The sequence below is a fragment of the Gossypium hirsutum genome, chromosome A11, assembly GCF_007990345.1.
Source record: "Gossypium hirsutum isolate 1008001.06 chromosome A11, Gossypium_hirsutum_v2.1, whole genome shotgun sequence".
NCBI lineage: Eukaryota > Viridiplantae > Streptophyta > Magnoliopsida > Malvales > Malvaceae > Gossypium > Gossypium hirsutum.
This window is the reverse complement of record NC_053434.1, coordinates 119233803-119249505: the sequence shown is the minus strand read 5'-3', so window position 1 is coordinate 119249505 and position 15703 is coordinate 119233803. Positions and strand designations below refer to the sequence as shown.

Genomic DNA, 15703 nt, shown 5'->3' with positions numbered 1-15703 from the left:
AAAGAGTATAAAAAATGGAGATAAAACTAAACTCCGAAACTTAAAATAAGAACCCTTAAAATATAAACAAAAAATTATCTAAAAGCTTATAATAGTTAATACTTAAATGTGTACTATGGGTTATGTTTTTAAGGTGGAAAATGATATATTTATAGGTTAAATTTGTAGATCAAATAATATTAAAATAACCTAAATTAATTAGAGTGTTAGGTGGAAAACTTAAATAATTGAGAGAAGAAAAGTTGAAAAATGCAATGCATAACTTTACAAAACTATTAGAAATAAATAAAAAATTTAAACTAGAAAACCGATGATCCTCTCTTAAAAAAAGTCCTTTTTTGAAAAGGAGTGAAAATTGAAACATAGGAAAAGACATTATTTTTAATGAAAAAACACACAATAAAAATTTAACAAATAAGGAACCCATTAAAAGTAGTAACATGAGAACATAAAAAGGGAACAGAAGAAAACCCTAAATGAAGACTGAAAAAGAATGAATATGTGAAATACTAATAATCGATGATAAAGTTAAGATAATTTTTGATTCGAATATGATTTTAGTGAATAATGACTTGCACCCGTTGCTGGTGCAGATAGAACAGCGCAGACGCCACGTGTTTGATGATCTTCAACCTTTGTGTCCAAGTAAGGCTGCTATTAGATTGCCGGTAAAGAAACTTGTCATAGGTTGGTGAGGTAAATTTAGACGTGCGATTGAGTGCGGTGTGTTTAGTTTACTTTTTGTCTCATATAATTATATCGTTATAGTATTAAATTTTACTGTCACTGTTATTTTTACATTAATCGCAAGTAAATGCACCGTTATCCAAATTCACCCTTAATTCTATACTTAAAAAGTTACTTTTTTTATAGAGTTTTAGATTATTAAATTAATAAATTGTTTTTCAATTATTATCTTTCTAGATAAATAATAAATTGTGTTCATACATAAAATTTTATGATACGGAGTAATATAACTTATTGTAGTCTGTACCTAATGAACATTTTAAATGCTTCAAATAGAACTTAATCGTATAAAATGGCAAAATGTAAAGGACCGAACTTAAAATTACCCATTATTCATTTCCACCAAATGCTCACAGCATTTTCCTTCTTGGGCAGGTGTCACCATGGCAATATCCATAGACACTCCTTTAATATATAGTTACATAGATAATTATATTATGTAACAGAAAGTACATACATACATACATCCATGGGCACTCCTTTAATATCCATGGGCAGGTGTCACCATGGCAATATCCATGGACACAAACCGTCCAACACTCTACTTATACTTGGATTCTTCCTGGAAAGAACATACATCATTCATTTATGATCCCCAATTATACGCCCCTACGCGCTTTCATTTGGATAAAAGAAAAGGTGGGAAATGTCTAGAGAATTGCTTAGAAACGTCCTTTATTGTTCCCTGGAAATTTGATCTGTTTTTCACCTTCTTCATGCTCATATACTTATTGTTTCTAGCTTTTTTCTGCCGTATTGAGCGATCAATTTTCTGGTTTTCAACACTATATATATCATTTTTCTCGTACATCGTCATGTTGTCATTACCTTCAACTTCTTCGTCTATTTCTAGAAAGAAATATGATGTTTTCTTGAGTTTTAGAGGTGAAGATACCCGCAACAACTTTACCGATCATCTCTATGATGCTCTAAGTAGGAGTGGGATCCTCACTTTCAGGGATGATCCAAAGCTGGAGGCCGGTGAAGAGATCGCGCCAGAACTCCTTAAAGCAATTCAGCAATCATGGTGCTCGGTAATCGTTTTTTCAGAAACTTATGCCTTTTCAAGTTGGTGCTTGGAGGAGCTTGCTGAGATTGTTAAACAACATAACAACGACGGCCATAAAGTGTTTCCAATTTTTTACCATGTTGATCCATCTGATTTAAGAAAACAAAAAGAGAAAGTCAAAGAAGCTTTTGCCAGACATGAAGAGAGATACAAGGAAGATTGTGAGAAGATCCGAAGGTGGCGAAATGCTTTAATTCAAGTGGCTGCTATCAAGGGATGGCATTTAAATAACAGGTAATTCTTTCTTTTCTTCTCTATTTTCTAGTTCTTTATATATATAACTTTTTCTTTCTTTCTAATCCTATATGTTCAATTGAAAATTGTCATATTTCAATAAAAGAGCAAATTTTGTATTCTGGTTCTGCAACAGATCTTGGTTTTTTATTCTTGGTTCTTGTATGTTTCATGATTCATTGAAAAAGAAAGTGCATTTGAAAGATATCCAAAAAATTTTATTCAAAAAATTAAAATTTCTTTCTTTGTAGGCATGAATCAGAATTTATTAGAGAAATTGTTAAGAAGATATCAGTAAAACTATATCGGACATATCCAGTTACTCGTAGCGACTTGGTTGGATTTTGTGAACGCTTGGAGGATTTATATTTGAAAATAAACATTGGGGAAAATGATGTCCGCGTTATAGGGATTTGCGGAATGGGTGGCATTGGTAAAACGACACTTGCAAGAGTTGCTTACACTCAAATGTCACATCATTTTGAAAGTAAAAGCTTTCTTGCTGATATTCGAGAAGTTTCAGACAAATGTGGATTAGTTTCTTTACAGAAATAACTTCTATCTGAGATCTTTCATGATGAATGCTTCAAATTTTTCAATATTCATGAAGGGAATGACATAATTAGCCGTACATTGTCTCACAAAAAGGTTTTTGTTGTTCTTGATGATGTTGATAACATACAACACATAAAATGCTTGGTTGGAAGGCATGATTGGTTTGGATCAGGGAGTAGAATCATTGTAACAACAACAAACAAACATTTGCTTCGATGTTGCCAAGTTGATTATGTGTATATGCCCACAACCTTGAATCCCAAAGATGCACTTCAACTTTTCAATTCGAAAGCTTTCCATAGTGATACAACGCCGAAAGATGATTTCATTGAGCTTTCTGATCAAATTGTAAATTATGCTGATGGGCTCCCTTTAGCTCTTGAAGTTTTGGGTTCCTTTTTGCGCGGTAGAGATGCGACTCAATGGAGAAGTGCGATTGAAAGACTTAAAAGAGATTCTAATAAAGAAATTCTTGATAAACTTCGAATCAGTTTTGATGGACTGGAAGAAACGGAAAAGAATATATTTCTAGATATAGCATGCTTCTTAAATGGGGAGAAGAAAGATTTTGTAACCAAAGTATTGGATGGTTGTGAGTTTTTCCCAGACATTGGCATTGATGTTCTCATTAAAAAATCTCTCATAAAAGTCGATGAACACAAAGATTTGAGGATGCATAATTTGTTGCAAGACATGGGAAGAAAAATTGTTAAAGAAAAATGTGTTGATGAACCTAGAAAACGTTGCAGATTGTGGGAGGAAATGGACGTCCATCATGTCCTAACAAAAAACACGGTAAGTCATTTAACAAAAGCTACATACTATTTCTTTTCTTTTCTTTTTATAAAATATCTAATCAATATATGATATAAGTTCAAAGCTTAATCTAATTGGTAGATACAACTATCCTTAAAAAGTGATATTTAGTACTTTTGAGATAAATTATGTTTGATGTTTACAAATATTAAAAAGAATTTTAAAAAATAAAGATTTAATTACATTGCATTACCTTCAGAATCTGTTTTACTTTGTTTAAAATGCTTTATTTATTATATTTCGAGTATAATAATACAAAATAAAAATGTAAATTTTCAAAAGGTTTATCTTACCTTATGCACCATTCATTTTGTTTTCTTATTTTCTATTCTTGATTTTTTAGGCTACAAAAATGATTGAAGGCATAATTATCGATAATAAAAGGTAAGAAGATACGCATAAACTTATATATATTTGTGTACAATAAATAATGATTTTATTTTCATAAATTTTTTATTTCAATATTTAATTATGAAATTTATCTAACAAGTGTTACTCTTTCAAAAGAATCAATAAAGAAATATATGTATTTTTGAAATATTAATGATATATATTTAATGCACTAATAGTGTTATCAATGAGTTAGATTATAAAATGTCTTCAAAAGTTTTTTTTAAATAAAAATGATTTCATTTTTAATTATGTGTCATTGTTTGGTTCATTAACTTATATAGAATTATGCAATTTTTGCAAGCCAAATCTAATATTAATATTAATTCAGTTTTTCTAAGATTAGGTAATTTGACATAGGATGTGATTGTTAGATATAAGTATGTATTTAATTGAGTATGTTCAATGTTTTTAAAAAAAAATTTCATGTATTTAAAGAGTTATTAAAGGATCATATCTTAGTTCACCAAAAAAAAAAAGATTATATCTTAATACCCATATATAAGTATTGAATACGGGTGTTTAACAAAACACTATTGATGCTACATAGCTTTTAGATATGGCATGTTTTTGTATAATTTGAAGCTCATTTTTGCTTTACTTATGATTATTAGGGAATCGAGCAAGATGCTCAATTTGAGCATTGATATCTTCTTGAAGATGAAAAATTTGAGATTGCTCAAAGTACTTTGCGTATCAAAGTGTGATAATCTCAAATATCTTTCTAATGAACTACGGCTTTTAGATTGGACAGGATATCCTTTAAAATCCTTGCCTTCAAGCTTCCAACCAGACAATCTTGTCACACTTCTTTTACCATATAGTCATATTAAACATATTAAACAACTATGGAAGGGAAATAGAGTAAGAACTAACTATCTTATCCTTGTGTTTTAGCTAAATTTAATATAAATGATTAAACTTTGATTAAGGTAAAAAAGAAACAAAAATTAGCATTAGTATGTTTTCTGCCTAATTTATTATTGTCTTCAACAGCCCTTGTTTAAGTTGACAATGATCAAGCTCAAAGGGTCCCAAAACCTCGTCAAGACACCTGACTTCACAACAGCACCAAAACTTGAAGCTTTGATTTTGGAAGGTTGTACCAGATTAGTAGATGTCCATCCATCAATCGGAGTGCTTAAGAGCCTTAAACTTTTAAATTTAAGAGACTGTAAAAGTCTTAGGAGTCTTCCAACCAAAATTGGACTGGAATCTCTTGAAACATTAATTCTTTCAGGTTGCTCAAATCTTGTAAGGTTTCCGGAGATTGATGGAAAAATGGAACATCTAAAAACTCTTGATCTCTCTAGTTGTTATAAAATTGAATATTTGCAAGTGAATTTGCAGCAAGTAGAGTTTTTGGAAGAGCTTGACTTGAGTGAAACAAGCATAACAGTGCCACCATCCTTCATTTTTCAATTGAAAAATATTAAATTTCTATCTTTCAATGGGTGCAAGGGACCATCATATAAGTCACGACCAAATCTGCCTTCTCTTTTCAAGGTAATCCAAGGAAGAAGGACGAATCCCATAGCTCCGATGTTGCCTTTGTTGTCAGGTTTGAGTTCATTAAGAATGCTAAAGCTAAGGGACTGCAATCTTTGTGAAGGAGATATTCCACGTAATATTTCTAGTCTATCCTCTTTGTGCCTTCTTGATCTTAGTGGTAACAATTTCATCAGCATACCTGCATCTCTTACTCGACTTTCCAAGCGTTATTCTATTAGATTGTCAAATTGTAAGATGCTTAAATCGATGCCTGAGCTTCTAACAAGTATAGGAGATGTGTGGATAGATGGTTGTTCTTCACTTGAAGTAGTTGCAAGTCCATCAAAAAATTTCACTCAAGCCGTTAACTGCTTCAAATTGGCTGAGAATATCAATGCATTAACTCTGCTAAAACAACATCTTAAGGTCGATTAATCTCTTTTTTCTCCTTACAAAATCTCATACTTGAGAATTTATGGTTTTAGTTACCAAACGATTTGTGTTTTATTTTGCAGGCATTTGCAAATTCAAGAAAAATGTTTGATATTATTATGCCCGGAAGTGAAATTCCAGAATGGTTTAGCCAACAAAAAAGTGACTCTTCAATTAAGATACCCGTACCTATCAACCTTCGGAAAGATAATCAATGGATTGGAGTTGTTTGTTGTTGCATTTTTGTCAATAATGATGCTTCATGGGATGATGATAGAATCATGTGTGGAGCATTTGTCAGAAATCCTCCAAAGATTGATATGTGTGGCTGGAAGCTGGGTAAAATAATTACAGAGCCCACAATGAAAGATCACATTTTTCTTCGTTATTGGTCGCGTGATCATTTTTATGGATACAATCCATTTCCCTTGGAGGATAAATATGATTACTGTGAAACCAATGATTTATGGACAACAGATTTCTTAGCTGAAAGATGCGATGTGCTTGAGGTGTCTTTCATAGATGGATTTGGAGACAGTGTTAAGGTGAAGAAGTGTGGCGTTAGAATAGTTTATGAGAAAGATTTGGAAGAAATCAGAGAGTCGCAGTGCCATACCACTCAATCTTCTCCAAATTTTGAACACATCCACCAACACTTTGCACACAACGATTGATCAGTAGGTAGCACTTCTCACATAAAACGAAAACGTAATATCTACAAGGATGATGAGGAAGAAGGGCCGCAACCAAAACTAATGCAAAAGTTTTTCAATTTTATAATGGGCCAATTAGGAAGAAGCGTTAATTGTGGTAAAGTACTTAAATAATATTGCCCTATTTTCTTTTTACATATCTATGTGGTTTACATCTTTTATTTAACTTAAAGTAACCATTTCAGATTTATTTGCTATGATCCTTTCTATTATATACCAAAAACTTTTAAAACTTTATTCATGTTTCTTATACCATTTAAAATTTTAATCACTTTATTCTTTCCTTTTACATAGTTGAAATATGTATATTTTGATTGATTTTATTTTCTTGGTTTAATAAAATTTTATTTTCATTATATATATTTACGTCCATCTATGTTTTATTTGTAGGCTGAAGTAAATATAATCAACTTGAGACAGAAATGTGGAGAAAAATGGATAACTTCCATGACAAAGCAAGTAATAATAAGGTGAAAATCCTTTAATGAGATTAGATCATAATTGCCGCTGAGTTAAAAACCATTTCATTTTTATTTGAGACCAACTTATGTGTTTAGTTTAACAAGTCAAAATTGTTTTGATATATTTGAAAGATTAAATATAAGTCCTTAATAGTGCTTAGGAGAAGAGATTGTATGAAATTTTGATTTCATATTATCCCTATATCTTTTCAATAGGAGAATGCCAAATCAGATTTTTTCTCCTAATTTTTAATTTTTTCCTCCTGAAAAAATTTAAATTTAACTAAAAATACTAAAAATAAGGAGGAAAAATATGATTTGTCATTCTCCAATTTTCAATCATTTCTCTAGTATTTAAATAGGTTTAAATTCCTTCTAATAGAAATACCATTTAAATTTCATAGCTTGAAGCAGAAATAAAATTATTCTAGCTTTGTGTTTTATATATTTATTATAAAGTATTTATGTTTAGACATTTATTTTGAATACTTATTCAAATATTAATATAAAGTATACTCTTTTAATTAATTGAAAAATCTTTTCCATGTGAGACATATTCATATTCATATCTAATATTTGTTTTTTCAAAATTCAATAGATTCATTTTTTGTTCTTGTCTAATGTTGGGGTTTATAGAAATAGAGATACAGTGTTCGATTAACGTGAGTAAAATTTTCAACAATTATGTTTTCTATGATATCAACAAAAATATATTGGTTTGAGGTAAGTTAATGTACCATTGATATAAAGGATCTCAATGCAACAAAAATAATCTTAGTGTTTTTGTTTGTCCTCTAGAAGCATGAAAGTCAATTCAAAGGATCATGTAAGTGAGGGACCAACAAAAGTCATCGTGTTGAAACAAAAGCGGACACTTTAGCAATTATGATGAATTCAGGAATTGGGATTTTGAGAAATAAATTATGTTATTATATATTAGTTGTTTTTTAACATGTAACGTAGATTTTACTATTTTAAATAAACGTTTTGAATTTGTTGTTTGTAAAATGTAAATTCAATAATTATACTAAAGCCTGTGGCTGCCCTTTACTTCCTTTGAAAAGTCGTAAAAAGGGTCCTGCTCCTGTTTCAGAACAAGGTGGGATTTATGTTCTTTAATCAGCATCATCCGGTAGTTGTCCTTTTCCAATTCTCTGATTTGATAATTCAAGATGGTATTGTTTTGTTTGCAGGTAAAACGGATATCGTTGATGAAGCCATCACATTCTTTCGTTGCAATGTCTTCTTTAGGAACTTTGATATTAAAGGCCCTGTAGATTAAAGGTGAGCGTTTGATAGAATCGAATCAAATCGAATGAAAAATTTTTGAGTTAATCGAGTTAACAAATCATATTTTATCATCCTAATTTGTTTTGAAATTTTCTTGAATCGAGTCGAGTGAGATGGAATTCGAATCAAATTGAATCGAATATATTTATTCGAGTTAAATTTTAAAATATAATTTTGGGTCCTTGTAACCACTGTCACGTACCGTAATAAAATTTGTCCACCGTAATCAAATTTTTTATTAACTTTCATCACCTCATAATTTATTTATTAATCTTTTATATACGTGTTAGCTTCTTTGCTTGTTTAGTTATTTCAATTATCTTCAGATTCTTATTACTATGTATTTTGGAATTAAAAAATATATTAAATGTAAAAATGTGATTTTTTAATAAAAGTTCTTTTAAAGATAAAATGTGAAATTGATACCAATATAAAATTTTAATACGAATATTTTATGGCATCATTAATAATTCAATTTTAATATAAATATTCAATATGACTAAACAATTCAACAATATAAATAATATAAAATATGAAATTTAATTTAATAATATAAATAGTAGATATAAATAAAATTATTACTATTTATGTTTAGGGATTTTTTTTGGATAATTTTGATTTTTTATTTAGGAGTAAAGGGTGAGAAGTAAAAGTTTAGGGGGAAAATAAAAAGTTTTGGGGAGTAAAAATTTGGGGGAAAATAGAAAGTTTTAAGGATTTTTCGTAGTAAAATTTTGAGGAAAAGTAGATGGGAGAGTAAAATTTTGGTGGGAAATAGATTTTGGTAGATGGGAGGTTGAGATGGGATGGGAGTAAAAGTTTTGGGGGAAAAGTGAACGGAGTAAAAGTTTTAAGGGAAAAGTAAAAAGGTTTAGGAGTTTGGGGTAAAAATGTAAAATATTATAGTTTGATATTAGATTTATTCGAATTCAAAAACTCAACTCGATTCGAACTTAAAATTTGAAAAAAAAATTCGAGTTGACTTGAATAACTCGATTAACTCGATTTGTTTAACTCGAAATTTAATTGTTTTCGAGTCGAATCGAGTTTTACTCACCCCTACTGCAAATAAGCTTCTTATATATTTGACATTCTACATAAATCTGTCTCTAAAGAAGCTTGAAGGTTCTAGAACCTTGGCTGAGGGGTCTAAGGCAATTCTTAACTTAAGAGTGGAAAATGTTACCATACCTGGTTAATCTGGTTTTCCTTTTTACAGGGCTCTTTTCTCTTCCACAGTCTCAACAGGAAGCAGGTAAATCTCCTTACTATTTTCCTTTACATTAAATATCACATGCATTATTGAACTTCTAGTATTATGTAAATTGTTGGTTTCTTAAAATGCAAAACTGCTGAGGGATTATCTAAAGCAAATAAGAGAAGAGACATGTGGGAGACTGTTGGGTGTTGCATATAGGCCTAATGGAACACCAAATAAGATCACTTCGAAAAGATGAAAATGGAATTAAAGGAGAATCTGTGATTGGAAATTGAAAAGGGAAAATAATTTCATGGAAGATGGCATCACGATAACAAAGAATGTTTTTTTATTGAAGGTTAAATAAGACAACCTTTTTGAACTGGAGAATAACCCATGAATATGGCAGGTATGGCTTTAGAGGTAAATTTGTCATGGTAATTGGTCACTGTGGCATAACAAAGACAACCAATAACCTTAAGGTGAGACAAACTTGGAACCTTATGATAGAGCATCTCAAATGGAGACTTCCAATTAAGAACTGATGTAGGCAATCTATTGATTATATAACATGCTGTTAACACACACTTACCCCAAAATTTGATTGGAATATGAAACTGAACTTAAGGGCTCGACCAATGTTTAACGAGTGTTGATGTTTACGTTCAGCAATGTCATTTTGTTGTGGAGAATAGACACAAGAACTCTGATGAACAATGTAATTAGAGGGGAAAAAATCCTTCCCTTCTATAGTAAAAAATTCGGAACCATTGTCACTTCTAATTGTTTTGATAATAATAGAGAAATGTGTGTGTACATACACAATGAATTATTTAAGGATAACAAACACATCACTCTAGAGTTTAAGAAGGTGTATCCATGTCATTCGAGTATGGTCATCCATAATAGTTAAAAAATACCAATGCCCACTATGAGTAAAAACACAATATGCCCCCTAATATCAATATATATAAGGGAAAAAGGTTTGTCTTCACGAGAAGTACTAACGGGAAAAGGTAAGCGAGTCTGTTTTGCAAGAGGACAAACACCACAATGTTTAACATGATCATTAAGGGAGAAATTACAATTTAGTTGAGACATTTTATTCAGTATCCTCATAGATGTATGTCCAAGTCTAGCATGCCACGGTGCAACTACCATTAGAACGTAAAAATGATGATAAACAAGAGTTTGATGTTGGGACATGTGGTAAGGACTTTGAGATAGAAGACTTCAAGAAGGGTGATGATTGAAAGATGTAGAGACCTATTCGAACTTTACCAATCTTCTTTATCTCTCTACTGCAAAGGTCTTGTAGAAGGAAAAAATACGGATAAAATATCACACAGTAGTTTAGCTCTTTGGTTAATTGGGAAATAGAAAGTAAATTGTAGTGAAAATCAATACATGTAAAACATTGGTCAACGTACAAGTGGGAGATAAGGTATATGTGCCAATGTGGGTAATTTGGGTGGTTTTACAATTTTGCCCAGCCCATTGGAAGCAAGACATAGTCCAAAATATCAAAAATAATAATAAAAGTTTTTTAAACAGACCTTTTACAATTAGCCAAAACCCAATAAACCATCCCTACTCAGCAAGCCCACTGTTGCTACCCAAAACCCCAAAGCAGTCCTTAAGGCCAAATACAAAAGCCCATATCCAGTTACAACCATCCAGCAAACCCAGACCCAAACAGACCCAGGACTAAAGAGGCCCAACTGGCCCAAACTATTACAGACCCAAGCAGGAAACCCTAGGGTTTCTGCCCTCTTTCTTCTAGCGCCGCAACGTCTTCTAGATGCCTCGAGGAGCGTCTGTCTAGCTCCCTAAAATCGAGGCCATTAATGCACCTTCTTAGCATACCCAGGGCTCCTCATAACCAGATTCTACGCCTCCATCAACGCTGACGAGATTACCACCGTGAGCTTCGTGATTTTCCTGCGAAGAAGGAAAGAAATTAATAGACAGATTAGAACAGGATAGGGAAAGAAATATTGTGATTTCTTTCCTAAAATATGACAGTTTAAGGCTATAAAGCCTTTCTAAGAATCTGTAAAAAAAAAAGAAGAAAAGAAAAAAAAAGAGGCGAAAAAGGCAGAGATATATACATAAGAAGACAAAGAAACACACATATACAAGAGAGAAATTTTTACATATACAGAGAGAAAACATAGAGAGAAAGAGATCTATGAACAGTTGTATTCATCTAAAGCAGAAGAAATAAAAAGCAGATCTTTTTCGTTTCTTACGGTAATCGAATCATTTTTTTTATATTCCATTTACCTGTTTGTTTTCTGACCTGAACACACATATTTAAGATATAATCAAAAAATAATAATAAAAGAAAAGGGAGGTTACCCGACGACTGGCGAGGGAGGGTTTTTTGAACCTTAGCCACCGTGTGCGGTGGTCCTTAGGATGGCGCGTCGGCGCTAAGACCACACGCGGCAGAGCTCAAGGATGAGCAGTGATGGCCCTAGACCGGAGCTCTGAGAGAATTCTAGATTTCTCTCTGTTATTTTTTGAGTGTTTGTAACAATGATAATTTTAAGCCTTGTTTTTACTTTTATAACAACGGTAAAACGACGTCGTTTCTAGGATCAGGATCCGCGCGTTGACCGGGTTACCCGGGAAGAATCCGTGTGTTTTTTAGGATTGGGTTAATTACTCAATCGGTCCTTCCACCTTTTTTTTACGTTTATAATTACGCTTTATTTTGTTTATGATTTGGCCCTAATATTTTGTTTTAGTTTAATTTAGTCCCTACAGTAGCTGTTTTAAGTCCAAGAATAAAACGCAACCGTTTTGGAAATAGGGAAATTTACCCGATGAGTCCCTTTGGTTTCGCGCGTATTTTAATTTGGACCTTAATTCAGCTTTATTTTTTTAATTTACCCCCGAAATTTTGCTGAACTATAAATTTAACCCTATATATTTATTATTATTATGTATATAAAACCTTTTTTATATTGTTATTTGTTTTTATACCATATTATATAATTATTTTATTATATATTATTGTTATTATATATTACTTTTTCTTTTCTTTTCTTTCACAGAATATTATTATTTCACATTATTATTTATATATATTAATTAATGTATGACATTTATGTTATTGTTATTATGCTTTTATTCACCTATTACTGTAATATGCTATCTTGTATGTTATGTTTTATTATGTTAATGCACTCATTCATGCATCAGTTTTAAAAACGAGACTTCAAAGTTTTCAAAAATAAAAAGGCAATGCTTGGTGTTTGGAAGCTTCGAAAAAGTAGTGCCCTAACTTATTGGGTTGCAACTTTTCTCGTTGAGTTCGAATAATCAAGTACCCTTTTAAATTTTTTAAGGTTTTCAAAAAACGAGCAACTGTCCTGGAATTTCAAAGCGTCGTGTCCTAACTTATTGGATGTGGCGTTTTGTCGTTTCGAGATAGGGATTTTAAAAAAAAAAGGGAGCTAACTTAGTGTCAATATTTTGATACAAGCGAATCTCAATTTTCAAAATCAAAATATTCTAAAAAGTATTGCATCTTAAAATTTTTGAATTTCCGACATTAAAGACACTTGATAATCAATTAGGTACCAATTTTTGGGCGTTACAAGGGTGCTAACCCTTCCTCGTACGTAACCGGTTCCCGAACCTGTTTTTTGATTTCGTAGACCAAAACTGATGATTTTTAAAACAAAATGTTTTAAAGGTGATCCAATCTCACTTAAAAAGATTGGTGGCGACTCCTGTTTTCATTTTTAAAGTCAATTCCTATTTTCCAAAACTCAATTTAAAAATGGTTTCGATAGTTTGGCGACTCCACTGGGACTAATAAGAGAGTCAAGTCGTGTAATTGATTATCTCTTGTCTTAATGTCGGAAATTAAAAATTTTAAAATTTAATCCTCTTTGCATTACATGTGTTTGTATTATTGCATGTGTTACTATAGTATGATACGCATTGCATTTGCATGACCGTTGTGGTCATACCCTTAAGTGGGAGTGAGAAACTACGCCTTCGTAAGGTTTTCGTCTCCGTGCAGGATAGTGGATCACTTTCGGAATACATTCGTACTTATGGTTTCATGAGATTTTCATCTCCGTGTAGCCACAAGGAAATGTATTCCCCTGAACGGAACTCGATTCAAATGAGCCTATAATGGGTGAGAATCGAGGAATCTGCTGGTTCGGGTACCTCAAACTTTAGAACGAACCTCATATCGAAAAACCGTAAGAGTCCAACTTAGTTAGGTTTAAACTTGAGATATTACCCTTATAAGTTATCGTTGAGATTTATTGATATCATGTGATACTGACTATTTCTTTTCTTTTGTTTGCATGTCATTTTGCATTTACAAAGGTATCGATTCACGATCAGTTTCTAAGTTAGGAAGTTTTATTATGGAGAACGGACTTCTTGATAGAGTGGAAGGCAATGTCAACGTCCATAGATGGTCTGAGCAAACTCAACTAGAAAAGGGAGATAGTATAGCTGTGGGATACGTGTCGGAGTTGTCAGATTACACTCGTATTAGTGTCACGCAGAATAATCTCCAAGAACTTAAGGAAATTTGGGATCGGTGGGGCAAAAAGACCAAGCAGTTATTCTACAATAATTATAGAGACTTACCTTACTTGCTTGATGTTCAAGTAAACGAGCACTTATTCTGAGCCCTTGCTCAGTTTTGGAACTCGGCGTACAGTTGTTTCACTTTTGGGGAAGTAGACTTGGTACCTACTGTGGAGGAGTACACTGCCTTGCTTCGTTGTTCCAGGTTTCAGAACGATAGGATCTATTCTCGAGCTACTTGTGTCCCTACCTTTTGGAAGAAATTGATGATTATTACGGGGATGAGCGAGCAGTGGGCCACGACCCGAATTAAAGAAAAGGGTTAGTGCAAGTGCATTTCGTGGGACGCTTTGAAAGATTTGATTCTGACTTACCCTGATGAGACGAAGAAGGTAGATGTTTTTGCCTTAAGTTTGTATGGATTGATGGTTTTCCCCAGGGCTTTGGGATATGTGGATAAGGCAACCACGGATCTTTTTCATCGACTCAGTAAAAAGGTCACTTCTGTCCCTGTAATTTTGGCGGAAACATTTAGGTCTTTAGGTACATGTAGGAGGGCTGGTGCGGGCAGGTTTATAGGGTGTGCTCAGTTACTTTTGGATTGGTTCTACAGTCATTTTTGGTTGATAGATAGGGTGGTTTGTCGGGTCTTCTTTGAGGATTATTCACCGTTGAAAGACATAGTAGCTTCAGCTAGGAGAGTTGATGTTCCAGAAGAGAATTGGATAGCGCTACTTCAGAACCTTTAGTCGAAAGATGTCCAGTGGAGGGCTCCGTGGATGATTCCTGGTGAGGTTCTTTACCGATGCGGCAGTTTTGATTGGGTCCCCCTGTTGGGAATTTGAGGTGCCATTGGTTATGCCCATTTGCTCGTGCTGAGGCAACATGGATTGAGACAGTTTGTACCAGCGACTCAGGGGTTGGCTCAAAGTAAGCTCGTATATAGAGGAGTCGATTACAAGAGGAAGGTTAGTGAAGTTTCTAGTGCTTGGAAAAAGACTTGTCAGTTGAAAGGAGTAGCTATTAGCCCTGTAACCACACTAGAATATGTTGAATGGAGAGGCAGAAGGGTTAACGATAACATCCTTAAGCCAAGCGTGGAAAGAGCTCGACCGATAGAGGAATATTTGCAAGTAAGGCCCTCAGAGTTAGAAATTATAAAGCAGGAGTTTGAGAGAAAGAACTTGGAGTTCGAGAAGAGGATAGCAAAGCTCGAAGAAGAAAATATGTACTTGAGTTTGGACGTCGATGTTCAAGAGATGAAGGTCGAGAAAGATAGGAAAGAAAATAGGAAGATTGAGGAAGATTGAGATGATCTAAAGGAGCATTACAAAAGGGCGAGAGTAGGAGGATCTTCAGATCAGTTGCAAAAAGAGGTTCAAGAGGAAAAGGCTAGAGCCGAGTATTGGGAGAGGAAGTTCTAAGAGATGCAGGTGCAGAATTTGGCATTAGAGGAAGAGAATAAAGGGTTGAAGACTACTTGGAAGATCCCTACGTTGGCACCAAAACCATAATTCTACGATCGAGTTAAAGGAGCTAAAAAGTAAGGTTGAGGATTTGGAGGTGGCATTGCATGACGGTGAACTCCGGGTTGAGCAGCTCGAGGCGCAAGAAGATTATCTAAAGGGAGAGCTTCATCAGGTTAGAGGACAGGTCAGAGAAAGGGATCATGTATTGGGGAAGCCATAGCCCAGATTTGAGAGGTCACTGAATATGTGCAAGACTTGGCAATTCGAGCTGA

At 33.1% G+C, this 15703-nt stretch overlaps 1 protein-coding gene across 1 annotated transcript; it reads left to right on the top strand.

Annotated features, from left to right (window-relative positions):
* Positions 1-1334: 1334 nt before the first annotated feature.
* On the top strand, positions 1335-11749 carry LOC107962835 (TMV resistance protein N). The gene is given in 9 exon segments (XM_041080097.1): positions 1335-2050; positions 2302-3400; positions 3765-3805; positions 4426-4675; positions 4808-5728; positions 5818-6544; positions 6838-6917; positions 8102-8192; positions 9418-11749. Coding segments are annotated over 6 exon segments (3390 nt in total). The 5' UTR covers positions 1335-1562; the 3' UTR covers positions 6409-6544; positions 6838-6917; positions 8102-8192; positions 9418-11749.
* The last annotated feature ends 3954 nt before the right edge of the window (positions 11750-15703 follow it).